Source organism: Anabrus simplex, chromosome 13, assembly GCF_040414725.1.
Source record: "Anabrus simplex isolate iqAnaSimp1 chromosome 13, ASM4041472v1, whole genome shotgun sequence".
Taxonomy (NCBI): Eukaryota; Metazoa; Arthropoda; class Insecta; order Orthoptera; family Tettigoniidae; genus Anabrus; species Anabrus simplex.
In genome coordinates, this window is record NC_090277.1 from 40,380,928 (window position 1) to 40,397,262 (window position 16,335).

The following is a 16,335-nucleotide window of genomic DNA, read 5'->3' on the forward strand; positions in this document are numbered from 1 at the left end:
GGTCGCCTACGGGCGTCAAATCAAAAGACCTGCACTTTGTGAGCCGAACTTGTACTCGGACACTGCCGGCACTAAAAGCCATACGCCATTTCATTTTCTTAATTTCCCAATTAAAGTCATGGTCAGGTAATGACTACTAGCAGCAGTTCAATAAACGCTCCCTTCTTTTCTCTTCAGTTTTTTTTCTTTTTCTAGTTGCTTTATATCGCATGACACAGATAGGTCTTATGGCGACGATGGGACAGGAAAGGCCTAGGAAGGGGACGGAAGCGGCTGTGGCCTTAATTAAGGTACAGCCCCAGTATTTGCCTGGTGTGAAAATGGGAAACCACGGAAAATCATCTTCAAGGCTGCCGACAGTGGGGTTCGAACCCACTATCTCCCGGATGCAAGCTCACAGCTGCGCGCTCCTAACCGCACAGCCAACTAGCCCGGTCCTCTTCAGTTTAAAACCATAATCGTCTCAATGGGTGGTGTGAATAAAAATGAGCACGCACTCTTTACTCGCAAATTCAGAGCAGGCACTCGCAATGAGGTGAATAAAAACTGCTGGTCGGTAACAGTCACTCACAGCAGACCTGTGACCTTGAGCAGACACTCCAGTCGCTTGAGTAGCAGAATGGGCGCTCCAGATTTCTGGTGAATTAAGATAAAGCAGACACTCATTTCCGTTAGTGCCTGCTCGTGTTTCCTTGAGCTAGTTCAGTACTCGAGGCAATAGTGTCAAGTTCAATACTAACCCGGAGTTTATGATTGTGGTTAATTGGAAAAGAAAATTATATAAACTTTGCGGAGAATCATCTCAACTTGATTACAAAGTGTTATCTACGTCCAGTAAGGAGCTTGCTGATTGGCTAGTGGAGCATTTCCTTAGGCACTCCAAAGAAACAAGAGGTGGTGTACTAACAAACGAAGAAAAAATGAAAATCTTCTTACGTTACGTTGGTGACCCTGGGTTTCAGAGTGGAGTTGGTGAAGACATTTCGGAGCACTGTGTCAAAAAACATTTTTGCAGGTTTTGACATGAATAGAAATGAAAGCAAATTATTAGATAAAATTCCAACAAATGTTGCTTAGATACAGGAAGCACAGGCTAAGTGGCAAGAACGTTTTAACTTCCCTTATGCTGTTGGAGCTGCAGAGTGTACTCTTGTACAAATTCAAAAGCTACATGTTCAAGAGAATGACTACATTTACAGAAACGGCGTCCCTAGCATTAATATGCAGGCCACTTGCAATGAAAGGAAGAGTTCAACCAGTGTAGATGTATTATGGCCTGATTCTGTCCATGACTGCCGAATTTGGAGGAACTCCGATGTTTGCAGAGTTACGATGCCTCTGTTTGAAGTTGAAGGGATGACATCTCCTGCAGATTGGCTCCTTAAAAAATACATTCAATTGTCAAAATACTATTTTCATCATAATTTTTGTTATTTACGTTATACCATTTTCAGGCTATGATTTCCTACCTTTCAAACGGCCGATGGTAGAGTTATTCTTCCCCTGCATCAGATTCATCAGCCCTTTCTCCCATTATTTTAATAACATGGGTTTGTTTCCAGTATGCTTTAATTCTACTTTATATTTCAGTCTTGTTTTCATGTTTTGTAATTTTTTACCAACAGTTATTGGACGGGAATATTTAAGTTAAATTTAGAAAGTAGTTTACACATAACTGCATTTATTGCACTTGTTTTCTAGTGCTTCTTATCCGGTAACTGTGACTTTGAAAACAGAAGTGTATGTTCCTTTAAAATGGAGATAAAAGCAGACTGGAATTCCGCACTGTATTCTGCCATGTTGAGCATTGAACTATCTGGAAGTCATTGAAGTATTAGGTACATGGCACGTGCACGACCTTGATCAGTGAATCTGAGTGGCTGCTCCAGACACTCGAGTTTACACTGTGCTTCCACTCTACATTTTTATTCACCGCAAATGCGGAGTGGAAGCTCATCGGCAGGGAGACACTCAGACAGCACACGCTCACTCAGACTCAATTTTATTCACACCACCCAATATGTTTATCCTACTCAAAGCAGCATTTTTTAAAAATATGGGTATACTTTTTGATAAGCCTGTATATATAAGGAAAATTCTGACAGCAAAATAATGACAGGACTAAAATTTACGTACTCAATTAGTGTAGCTCTCGAAGACGAGTTGGTGTCAGGAAGGAAGCTTTCATCTCCAGCTCATCGTCTTATAGATCCAAATCCTCCGGGAGCACTACTGGAAGAAACTTCCAAGATGCAACCTAAAATGAAGTGCTGTGTCAAGCAATAAGGATGGTGGACCTGTAAAGAGATCTAACTCACAGTGCGCCAAGTGCAAACAAGGGCTCCACCCATTATGTTTGGGACTTCACAACTATTGTATTCTGCACAGCTTCACTTCCAAAATGACAGTTCGCAAAACACGTGAGCATGTCTTATCTAAGCAACCAGTGCTCTACTGCTGCAAGAACAGCTGATGCAATACGACCATAGCACAGAGCCCTCGTAAAAAGTAATACCATACTCAGAAAAGCGAATGAATCAAGAGTGAAAACAAATTTATAAAAACTTCAAAGATGTTGTATGCACTTACTAATAACACCCAACTAAGGCTGATGACACACGAAGCGGTTTTTGCCGAGTCGGCCGCCGCCTGGGATTGATACACAGAGCGGTTTTTGCCGACTGTGACGAAACCACTGCCTGCTCGAACTGCATCTAAAATGACTGCTTATAAGCAGTCATCGGGTGCGTATCGAGCAGGCAGTGGACAAAACACATTAGTGAGCGTGACGTTAGGTGAGGAAGCTAACTAAAATTACCGAAAAATTAAGGATTGTTCTTATTCTTATTCCAAAAGACTACTTACTCTATATATCCTTTTACGTGTATATTATTGAATTTCAAAGATACTTCATGATATCTAATACAAGAATACCTACCAATGATGCAATCGCCGCGTAAATTCAGCCACGCCCGACTAGAGCGAAGCATCAAGTCAGCCGTGATTCAGCTGAATGTAATAAATCTATGGCGCTAGAGCGCGCACAAAGTCTTCAAACCGCTCGCTGCACCGCCAGCTACACGACAGGCCGAGTCGGCAAATCTGCCGCCTGTCGGCGAGCACCGCTGTGTCTGTTTCATCCCATCTGATACAATAGAAACATGTGCCGACGCGGCGGCCGACTCGGCGAAAACCGCTCCGTGTGTCATCAGCCTAAAAAGGGTATACTGTAGAAGTCTGCTATAGCGATGTAAGGCATATAACGAGAACCCCTTTATAACGTCAGGTCTTTTTTAATGTCCCTTCGAAATCCCTATATTAAACTGTGTATTATCCTTCGGTTACAACAAGAGGCTTATCACTGACGCATCCATTATCACGAGCGATTTTACCAATATTTATGCACCCAGCCACTATATTGCATGCGATTGATCATCTTCGGTATTGTTTTCTCGCTATGTCCACTAGCAAGCTCTCTCGTCGACATTCGAAGACAATGCCGGAGTCTATTAGTAATACCTGTCAACTGCTGTTCCGTAAAGAAAAATGGAAATGAAATAGAACATGTTTTCGTAATAAGTGTGTAAATAACGTGTCCAATAGCAGTTGCTAACTGGTTAAAAGAAAAAAGGCAGAAGTAAACGATAGCTTAATTTTACTGCTAAATACTGCAGTTAGGTAAGAATGGGATACACCTCAAGATATGGCAGAGTGAATAATTGATTTCAGAGGTTAGTTTATATTTTCTTGCATCTGGTTAAATTTTGGAAAGGCTATTCCCATGTAATTTATAGAGAGAAGGTTATCACTTTTCTACTGGTGTTTGATTTATGTTTTAATGGTACATACGTGATATACATAGGTTAGATGACGCTGTTTGAATAAGAAAGCTTAAGCGTTTGCCACAAAATTCAACCTTTGGTATCATTTTTTTTTTTGCTATGAGCACTTGTGAGCTCTCTTGTTGACATTCGAAGGCGATGTCGGAGTTGATTAGTAATGCTTGTCAACTGCTGTTCCATAAAGAAAGAAAGAAAGAGAGAACATGTTTTCATAAGAAATATGTACATAATGTAGTCAATAGCAGTTGTAATCTCGTTAGATATAAAGAATGAAGCAAACGATCGCTTAATTTTAATGTTATATGCTGAAACTAAGTAAGAATGTAGTTTATCTCAGGATATGACAGAGTACGTCACTGATTTCAGAGGATAGTTTATATTTTCTTGCGTCTAGTTAAATTTTGGAATATTCCCGTGTAAATTCGTAGCAAGGTGGTCATAATTTCTCTACGTGCCCTTGAAATGTTTTCATGGTGCATATTCGGTTAGGTTAGGTGATGGTGTTTGAAGAAGAAAACTGAAACGTTTGCCACAGAGGCCTCTGGAGTGATACTGTAACTTTTTCAGAATGAAATTAAACATATACTTTCATGTAGTACAGCATTTCGAAAATAATGAACGAGTAAGCCGTAGTGGGGATATCATCCAAGAAAACGCAAGTTTTGAACAAACCGACTATCATTTCATACCAATTTTAATGTGTATGGGTTTCGCACACCCCCCACTTTTACGAAAAATCGGATATAACAATAATCCGTTATAACAAGTAAATTTTTTGCTGTTATGAATTCTTGCTATAACAGACTTCTACTGTACATTATTAAGACTAAAAGAAATAAATTACTCTCGACTAATGACTAAGATAGTAAAGAGGTTACGGCCTAAAAAGTGAATGCTCCACTGATCTCAGAATCACGTTCTTGCTGCTTGTCTTTCCCGAATTACACTGAGATGTGGTAGACACAGACAAACTATCCACCAACAAACACATGGATGTAAAGAAACAAACCACAGCTACACTGAACTATTAAACCGATAAAAAACTGTAGGCTATTTTACTAATTTATGTTATGGTGAACTGCAAACTACGTATTATACTATACTAGAGAGAAAAATACTATATATAACGATATGCAGAATGCAAATTACTGAAGAAAATGTAAAAGGTCACAAACTGTACCAAATGCCATACACGCCAAGTTAGGTAGTTTAACTACAAGGTGAATGTACACAATATAGTTGGCAACTAGGTTTCGAGATCGCACTCAACGGATACACAACTATATGAATTGCGGCCTGGAATTGGCTAGATTGCACACAACCACAAGTCAAAACATCAATTTAGAAGCTATAATGTTTTGAATATAAGTGATTCTTCAGCTGAAAATGATGCTGATGTGGATGTCATGAGGTCTAATGTTTGAGCATCACAATAGAAAGAATCATGGTGAATTTAATATTCTTCCATTAACTCATTTTTGATGCTCAGATTCTTTCTACATAACTATATTAATAAATCACACAATCACAATCACTACTGATCTGCATTTAGGGCAGTCGCCCCGGTGGCAGATTCCCTAATTGTTGTTTTCCTAGCCTTTTCTTAAATGATCGCAAAGAAATTGGAAAATTTTTTAACATTTCCCTTGGTAAGTTATTCCAATCCTTAACTCCCCTTCCTATAAACGAATATTTGCCCCCAATTTGTCCTCTTGAATTCCAACTTTATCTTCATATTGTGATCTTTTCTACTTTTAAAGACACCACTCAAACTTATTCGTCTACTGATGTCCTCCCACGCCATCTCTCCACTGACAGCTCGGAACATACCACTTATGATACAAATTCTTATAATTTTGTTAATTACCACCTATTCAATACAATAAAAAAGTAATTAAACTTACATATTTATTAAGTTGTTGATATGGTACGTTTCGCTCCTAAATGACGAAATTGAAATAAAGAACCCCCATCTTAGTACAATTACCGGAACTAATACAAATGCTTAAATCTGATATAAATAAATTCTATAAACATTTTAATCCAACAAAAGTTAATGGCTTATTGACGCAAACAAACTCAACTCCTCCCCTTACTTCTCCTAGGCAGTCCCCTCCACAATCTATTGCAGCTATCAATGCCAAAACGTAAACTCATCCACACTCACTCATATAATACAAGGAGTGCAAACAGAACAAGTAGTTCTCAAGAGGCTAGGAGTAACACTAGACAATTACGCAGCAGAAAGAAAAGTAAGTGACAATTCTTTCGATAAGGAGTTTATACAGAATTATAATCAAAACCATAAAGATATAATTTTTTATCTTTCATTGCAGATAAATATCAACAAGCCCTATTTGGAACATACGAGAACAATTCAAATTCTACATCACATTAGAAAGTGTTTATTCACCAACAAGTTTGTTCATGAACAATATTCTCGTATTGACAGCATAAAATTAATGCCAATACATTTTGTACAAATGTTACTCCAGCAACATCGAGAACAAGTTAAATGTTCATAACATAGGCTATTATCAACTGTAGAAAATTGTTAATATAGTTAACGAAGTTTCAACGACAATCATACAAGTCAAGCAACATTGAATCAATACAATTGGCCAGATCTCAAAAAGTTTTTAAAAATAATTTTAAAGGATGTTCACCAGACGAGTTTTGTCAATAAAATGTTAGACTTAAATAGATTTTAGACAAATATGTTTTAACTTGAAGACATTATTTTATTGTTATATGACTTGTAAAATATTATAAGATTTGTCAATCAGGTTTACAAGCATAATCTTAATCCAACAGAATAGATTCATGATCTTATATAACCTTACGTAAATAATAATTGGCTGATGATGCTCCTGAAAAAGGAGCAAAACATGTACCATATCAACAACTTAATAAATATGTAAGTTTTTAGTACGTTTTTATTGTATTGAATAGGTGGTATTTAACAAAATTATTAGAATTTGTATCACAAGTACAGTAGATCTTCAATACGGACAAAAAATGAAATTTATAACCTGCAACATACCACTTAATAGAGCAGCTCGTCTCCTTTCTCCCAGTTCTTCCCAACCCAAACTTTGCAACATTTTTGTAACACTACTCTTTTGTCGGAAATCACCCAGAACAAATCGAGCTGCTTTTCTTTGGATTTTTTCCAGTTCTTAAATTGAGTAATCCTGGTGAGGGTCCCATACACTGTAACCATACTCTAGTTGGGGTCTTAACAGAGACTTATATGCCCTCTCCTTTACATCCTTACTACAACCCCTACTAAATACCCTCATAATCATGTGCAGAGACCTGTACCCTTTATTAACACGTTGAGTGCCGAGCCGATTGTAGCACACTATTCCACTGGTGCCAGGCATGTTTTTGAATTGCATTCCGCTGGTGCCAAAGCAATTGTACGCGTTGTAGACTGTTTATATAATCTTGGGATGTATTTATATGATGTACTAAGTAAATTTTATCTCACCATACCATGGTCATGCGTGACGCCATATGGTGTCACATCAATTTTTAGGAAAGATAAAATATAGCGTGACGCCATATGGTGTCACAGAATTTTTTGACATGGAATGTTCAATACGAATTTCCAATACGGGATATTTATTTCCTAATTCAAATTAACGCAATATTTATGAAAACCTAGTAAAATGCAAAACAAGTACTTATATTGCATTACATATTGTTGTGAACAGTTTTCTGATAACTCTAAACAATGAAAATATGCGTCTCGGCATGCCCGAGTTCTTGTTACTCGTTGTAATTTTTCAAACCTTATTGGCATCGTTGTTCAAACATCGTCCTTTGTACACTTGTTTCATGTGCTGTATTCATATTTACGTTTTGCACATCTGATCGGGAAGTTAAGGGAAACGCGCTAACTGTACGCTACCTGGCTGCTGGCGCAGCTCGACGCAGCCCGGTTGGTTCACGTCCGATGTTTCGCTCCTCCCTACCTCTCCGCCACACCCCGATACTCCCGTGGTACTTCTAATTTTATGACTATTTATTTGCTCAATTTTGGCGTTTAAACTTGCGCTGGGTACATGCAGTTTTCACCTTGGCATTCTACTGCCTCCCACGAATATTCCTACCAAATTTCAACCGAATCCGAGTGTAACACATGTATGTGTTCCCTCGTAAGATTATTACCAATATCTTCAATTTTTTATATTTTTGCACAACTATATAAACTGAGTGATAATACGTACGTAAACGAGGAATAAACAAAGCCTGGCGCGCTTTCACCTGTGACAAAGACCACTGGCCAGTCAGTGGCTTCGGAAGAATACTGTGGCGCCACATGGTGGCATACAGTAAAAATACATAGCTGGAATAGACCCTGAAGTTCGCCCTTCACGTAGTACCAATTTTACGCGCATAGATGTCACAGCTGATTATCTACGGCGCATCGTCTGAAACTCAACTGTGCCGCCATATGGCGTCACGCCAACTCTGATTTCAAGAACGGTGTGCCGCCATATGGCGTCACGCCATCTCAAATTTGTAGACCACCGTGACGCCATATGGCGGCACGTGGCACCCAACGTGTTAACAATCATATTTATGTGATTACCCCAATGGAGGTCTTTTCTTATATTAACACCTAGGTATTTACAATGATCCCCAAAAGGAACTTTCACCCCACCAACGCAGTAATTACAACTTAGAGGACTTTTCCTATTTGTGAAACTCACAACCTGACTTTTAACCCCGTTTATAATCATACCATTGCCCACCGTCCATCTCACAACACTATCGAGGTCACCCTGCAGCCGCTCACAATCTTGTAATTTATAACTCTGTACAGAATAACATCATTTGCAAACAGCCTTATCTCTGATTTCACTTCTTTACACATATCATTGATATCTATAAGAAAACATAAAGGTCCAATAATACTGCCTTGAGGAATTCCCCTCTTAATTATTACAGGGTCAGATAAAGCTTAGCCTACTCTAATTCTCTGAGTTCTATTTTCTAGAAATATAGCCACCCATTCAGTCGCTCTTTTTTCTAGTCCTTCTAGTCCAATAGTACTCATTTTTGCTAGTAGTCTTCCATGATCTACCCTATCAAATGCCTTAGATAGGTCAATCACAATACAGTCCATTTGGCCTCCTGAATCCAGGATACCTGTTATATCTTACTGAAATCCTACAAGCTGAGCTTCAGTGGAATAACCTTTCCTAAACCCAAACTGCCTTCTGTCAAACCAGTTATTAATTTTGCAAACATGTCTAACATAATCAGAAAGAATGCCTTCCCAAAGCTTACATGCAATGCATGTCAAACTGACTGGCCTGTAATTTTCAGCTTTCTTAACACAGCTTCAATGACCAGTACCCTTACAGGTGAATTAAATGAAATGTCAACATTAATGGCAGGAAACTTTCTAAATTGAGTTTAGCTGATGATGGTGTCCTGTTTTCAGAAAATCGTTTAGTTTCTGTTAATGTTAGGTGACCTGCATGAACACTAAACATGTGGGATAATTGATGAATGTAGCAACGACCACGTTAATGATAAATAGCCTTGAGAAACCAATAAGAGTGAACAGAGAAACAATGGAATATGTTGAAGAATATGTCTATTAAAATAAATGTCCTTTTAGAGCAGGCTGGATAAAAAGTAAGAAGAATAGTACTTGCCTGGAAGAAATAACTGATCATTTAGCTTCATTCTCAAGAAAGATTTATCCATGTAAGATCCAGAGGAAAGTACTGGACACTAGTGTTCTGCTTGTTTTCAGATACTGTGGGTGCTCAGATATGGTCCACTGCTATAAAAGACAGGTCAACAAACTTCTACTTTGTCGGTGGAAGAAGATTAAGTTTCTAGGTGTTCTTCTGAGGGATCACCTCCATAACATTATCACAAGGTTTAAAACTCACTAAAGGAGGGGCCGATGACCTTTGATGTTAGGCCCCTTAAAACAACAAGCATCATCATTATCATCACCACTACAGGATGTACGGTCCACGAAGTGGAGCTGGACTCGGCATGTAGCAAGATCTGCCTCCAGAAATGAAAGAAGGCACTAATGCAGTGGTACCCAAGAAAAGGACAATGGAATAAAATACATCTATTATCTAGTTGGTCAGATATATAGAGAGGAAAACTGGGCAGCCATTGAGGAAGAGAAATGCTCGATACAGAAGAACCCGGAAGATGATGGTGATGTCTTTCTCCAAAAGGGAATTAATTATATGATGATAATTGTGGTGATTAATGTCAGGAAGCAATGGCATAGCATTAAAAATATAATGTATATAACTTAATCAGGTTGGTATGAATTAGGATATCAGTACGGCATCATTGATGGATGTCAGCACACCAGCAGATAACTTTACTTAGACATACATGGTTCAGGATTTCAGTATAAAATTTTACAAAGGAAGCCAAGGAATGGAATGTCAGCAAACAACATATCGTCTAACCACTCACGAGCCGGGATATAAGCACACTAACACATAACCACAGCGGGGGGGGGGGGGGGGGGAAGGCAGGAATAATAATAATAATAATAATAATAATAATTATAATGTTATTGGCTTTATGTTCCACTAACTAATTTTATGGTTTTCGGAGAAGCTAAGGTGTTGGAATTTAGTCCCACAGGTGTTCTTTCACACGCCAGTAAATCTATCGACTCAAGGCTGACATATTTGAGCACCTTCACATAACACCGGAATGAGGCAGGATCGAACCTGCCAAGTTGGGGTCAGAATGAAGGCCAGTGCCTCAACCATCTGAGCCACTCAGCCTGGCAGGGGGGCAGGATATCAGCACACTAACATATAGGGTAATTGGAAACTACGTGAACACGTTATATGGGCGTTAGAGGGTTGGTCATACTGGTCATACATACTGATAAAGAATTTAAAATTAACAATTCAATATCTCTTACCGTTGTCATTTTATCAGCTGCTGAACTTAGCTAATCAGATCACTTTATGGGTGAATTCAAATGGGCTTTGGGCAGCACTGCTGCACGTGACGTAAGAACGGCTTGAGAGCTATGCCGGGATATCAACATCAAACACAAAGAAACCTTTGTTTTCAGCCAATGTTGCTGCAGTGTACTTGTTTTGGTGCGACACTGTCAGCTCGGAGGTTTGTATTCAAAACCCTCCGCTGGCAAAGTTTCATTCTTCGACTGGTGCTCTCATTGGAAGTGATTAATATCATTGTAGATCCGTATTGAAAGTTATTATACTTATTACAATAATTAATTGTTTATTCACCTATTCAATAAATTAAACAATTAATTATTTTAATAAGTATACGGTGCTCTCATGCCGGTCCTACGCAAGCAACACCGCCTCGCAAAGCCCATTTGAATTCACCCGCGAATGATCTGACTGGTTAACTTCAGTAGATGGACAGATGGCATAAAACATGCAACAAAGATATCGTTCATACAATCTACGCGTATAGCAGAAGACCATGGAAGATGGAAACGGGTACAAAGAAATATCTTCAGAGATCACGATCCTCAGGATCGAGGGACCGATATAGACAGACATGATCCACCCTCTAATGCTCATATACCAGGTTCACGTTGTTTCCGACCACCCTGCATAAGCACCTAGGAGGCCAGGATATCAGCACACCAACATATAACCACTCAGGGGGACATGAACCAGGATACCAGCACACTACCATACAGGGTCTCTCTTATAAATCCAGACCGTCCAGCAGCATTTCTACTCCCCGAGACCTACGCAGTAGTACGGGAGGCGGGCGCATAGTTCTTGACCTTGCAAGGAGCATGCACATGTCTGACCTAGCATCAGTAGCCAGTCTGAATCTCAGCTGTTAACATGGTGAGACAGTCATCATTGCAGCACCGTATTTTCGTATGTAAAATTTAAGTACGAGTCGGCTCGACAGGGACACTATGCATTTGTTCATCAATTTCCTGGTGATATGCCACCTTCATAGGCAGAGATTCGTATAATTGTAAATCAATTTGAAAATACTGTCTCAGTGCTCAATAAAAAACCTACGTGCACACAACAGTTTTAACAGAGGTAAAGCTAGATGACATTGGTGCGAATCTTGAATGATCACCGAATAAATCACTCACAGAATTAGCACAAGTAGGGGTTTTCGTTTCTTCTGCACACAGAGCTACAAAGCTGTTACACATCAAACCGTACAAGTTTACACGGACCCATTGTTTAAAACCTGCTGATCCAGCCACAAGAGTGAGATAGTGTGAATGGTTTCGTGCATAATCAAATGATTGTTTATTCGACCCACAGCTTGTGTTCTTTTCGGACGAGGCCTGGTTTCATCTGAATGGTTGTGTGAACAGTCATAACTCTCGCTATTGGTGTGCAGAAAATCGTAATAGCTTTTATGAAGTCCCTCATTATGAAGAATGACAATTCCAGCATCTTTTATAAGGTATTATTTCATACAAGATTGTACACACGATTAAAGCAGGGCGGCAACGCGCCGTTAGTTGGGCTGAGGCAGCTGCTGTAGCGCCGAGTACAAACACTGTGCTCTTAGTCTGGGTTTATAAGAGATACCCTGTATAAACACTCGGGGGACATGAACAAGGATATCAGCAAGCTTACACATAACCACTCAGGGGGTCATTGACTACGAACCACCATAGTCACATATGAGTAATGGAAAGAAAGAAAAAAAGATAACAGATCCTGTATTAGAATAAACACAACAGGTCAGTGTGAGAAACGATGTGGCGATTTTCTTTGTTCTTTTGTGTTTTCATGTTTGCAGGAAACTGCATTATTAACTTATTTAGGAAGTTACAGGCTAAAATATCAGCAGAACAGCACTTAACTAGGATATTACCACAACACCACACTACTAAGCGTTCGTGGACTAGTATATAAGCACAGCAGCATGCATTTTCATTCAAAAGGCCATGCAGATACATAATAATAGCAAAACATCAATATTGCTTTATTAATGCTACGTTTGTACACTGACAAGTTGCTAAAACTACCATACATACACAAATACTCCAGACATTTCTGATTTTTTAATTTTTTTAAAAATTTAAAGTAGGCACCGCAAAATGCAGGAGCATGTTATTCAGGATAACGTTTTTAGAACCCTCATAATTTCAGAATCCTGTTACACTTCAGCATTGCACATAGTGTAAATTATCTAGTTAGAAAAGATGACAATGGTATTTAATTGAAGCAGCCTAAAATATATTTTTAGAATCTATTTTTTTCATATTTTGAAGCCTATTTTAGACATTTAAAATAACATTATTAGCCACTGAAAATCCAAGTTCTGGTGATCATGTGTGAAGTATGGATGCAAGTACAAGTTCTTGTTAAAGCTCCTGTACAGGTAAAGAAAAGCTTCACATTACTGAAGATGCAAGAAAATATTGGAAATTGGGCAGCAGGAAGAAAGAATATTGGTAAAAGTTGTATTTACAACCAGTGAAAATTTAAAACTGAACATCAAGAAACAAGTAGTAATCACCAGGTGTTCTGTAGCTAGAAAGCAAAGGATTAGGATATTTAACAGAATTGAAAAGGGCTACACAGCGCAATGTGAACAAAAAGAAGCAATACAGATACACAACTGCAAGTTAAATGTGCCAGCTAAAAGAATTAGTTATGGCTATGGAATTAAATATCACCGACTTCAAAACTAGCCAAGGCTCACAAACAAAGCTTAGAATACTGCTTGCCGCTACAATAGGACCTGAAGATTATGGAGCATAGTTTTAAAACAAACTGATGACTTACGAAGGTTTCACGTAAAATAAAACAAATTGTCTATTTTTTAATTTTAAATTACCCCCCCCCCTCAAACATTAAGGATGTGCAGATTTTCCAATGGCACGGTTTATTCGCCTGTATACAGTATTCTTATTACCAAACAAGTTTCTTCCATAGCAGCAAGAGTTACGGGATAGAAGGCATTGCAAGTACTTTCATCTCATCAGTAAGAAGTCAATTTAATCACATGACAAATATAACGTGACATTTATTAACAAAACCTGAGAGAATATAATTTGACAACTAACATTTTTTATTACACGTTCCTGCTTCAACGATTCCCAGTCGACATTTCATAAAATGTGGCAAATAACCACAAAGAAATCCAAAACAACTATACAAAAGGATCCAGCGTACAGGGGTTGTGTCATAAGTTTCATAAAGTTTTGGCAACGGTGATATATCATCCAAACATGTCGCAGCACAGTAAAGCCGATATTAAGTTTGAAACAAAACGGCACACACAAGGCCACTTACAGATTGGTCTGTGGGCATGGGTGGCTAGGTACCAGCGCCCATCATAGTCTATGTATGACCAGCTGTGTCATGTGGTCATACGTGAAAACTGCAGTTTTCCGTTGCAGGTCCATCAGCATCATGCGGAACTACGAGAAGCTGTGGGTGATAGGGCATTGCCACGTTGAACTGTTTCTCAATGGATGGCAGACTTCCAACGTGGACTGTAGCAACCGAGGACAAGGGAGCAGTAGGCGTCCCATATTTGCCCGTACAGACGTGTCCGTTTAAGACTGACATGGGACTGTGCAGGAATTATCCACACATACGGGTATGACTGGGTTGATAGTGTTACCCATTTTATGACAGAACTAGCAGATGTCCAAGAAGTGTTCGAAGTGCGTGCCACTTCAGTTAACAGAACAACTTCAAAGTGAAGGGAACAACATACTCAATCACACATTATTACAATACATGAAACCTGAGTGCAAGCTTACAAACCAGAACTGAAGCATCTATCAGCCAAATGGTGTCATCCAGCATCATCATGATGACACAAGAATCCATCGCCCACCCAAGGTGGTATTGAGCATCAATCAGTTGCAAGGGCCACCACTGCCAATTCCCTGAACTACCATAGGTTTCTGCAGGGACATCTGTGTTTTAAACTTTGATAGAAACATCCAGCACTGCTGGACAACACCGTACATCTCCAACAGCTCATAAGACAGCTCCCATCAGGAACCTTGCACAGCTGTAGGGGTGGAAAGTCTTGGAACACCTTCCATGCAACTCTGATCTGATTCCAAATGAAAGGACACGCTGCCTGGGATGTGTTTTGCAATCAAAACAGCATATCAGCAACAGGTGGTACAAACTGACACAACCAACACTGCTGATGGTATTCAACGATTCCCCACGATTGCAAATAATTTGTTGGACGCCTTGAGGGGCCTCTTTTGGAGGATGTCAGCTGCTTGTAATGCATGTTTGTATTCAGTTTGTACATAACAAAACACTATAACACTGCATTCTCTGTGCGTATCTTTCTACTATTCCCCAGCCATTAGCTTCTGAACCCCAACCCCATTTGATGATAGCTGGCTTTGCCCTTCCAAAGTACAATGTGAATTTCCCGTGCTTCGGTAAAACACAAGCGTCATAAGTTATGACACAACCCCCATATAAGAGTGAATCCCAGCACAAAGGGTATTAATCACTATTATATACTGTACCTGGTAGTCTTAAGAAAATTTCACTGCATTTCAAAAACAATAAATTATATACATTACATGGTATTCCCCATTGTGAAAAGAGAATTCTGAGTAGTCTTTGCTTCGTTTTTTTTCTTCTTCTTTTTCAAGTCCTCGGTAAAGCTTGCAAGTAACAGCAACAGCAGCAAGAATAATAATTATTATTATTATTAATAATAACAACAATAACAAAACAAAAAGAAGGAAAAAAAGGTTCACTTCAAGCACAACAAATGTCATCTCTTCTTCTCCACATTCACACACGCATAACTTGTCCTAGCCTCACCATTCTGCATCACCACTCGCCTTCTGGAAAACATAGTCCTTGCTGTTTAGGTTCATTATACCATCCTTCAGGTAAAACTTCCACTTATTTCTGCTCCTCGTGATCTGAAAACAGGAAACCACATGTATTTACTTAAAATCAAAGTTCTGCTGCAGGAAACAAAAAAACTGTACAAAACTCAAACCCCATCCAAACCTCTCTGCAGTATTCAGAGAAAGCAATACAATATGACGCCGTTGTTGGCGATTCGTCTATCGGATGGAGACATAAAGCCTTGAGCAAACCCCTTGTTATTATATGACAGGAGTAGGCTATGTACCGACACCAGGTTTCACCTTCTCTCTATCTAATTACCATATTTAAACAACTTGCTTAATGTCGCACAAACACAGATAAGTCTTATGGTGACGATGGGACAGGAAAGGGCTGGAAGTGGGAAGGAAGCAGCCGTGTGGCCTCAGCATTTGCCTGGTATAAAAATGGGAAACCACGGAAAACCATCTTCAGGGTGGCTGACAGTGGACTTCGAACCCACTACCTCCCGAATGAAAGCTCACAGCTGCACGCCCCTAATCCCACGGCCAACTCACTCGGTATTCTCATTGCCATCAACACACCCAGATGTTCAGGTCACCCATGGGCGTCAAATAGATAGACCTGCACCAGGCCTCTCCGGGGGCCACAAAACATCA

At 39.4% G+C, this 16,335-nt stretch overlaps 1 protein-coding gene across 1 annotated transcript in view; it reads right to left on the minus strand.

Annotated features, from left to right (window-relative positions):
• Positions 1–13,811: 13,811 nt before the first annotated feature.
• TfIIA-L (transcription factor IIA L) overlaps positions 13,812–16,335 on the minus strand; it is a 96,445-nt gene continuing 93,921 nt past the window's right edge. The window contains exon 6 of the mRNA XM_067156899.2: positions 13,812–15,747. Coding sequence (XP_067013000.2) covers positions 15,640–15,747 — 108 coding nt within the window. The 3' untranslated portion in view covers positions 13,812–15,639. The remainder of the gene's footprint in view (positions 15,748–16,335) is intronic.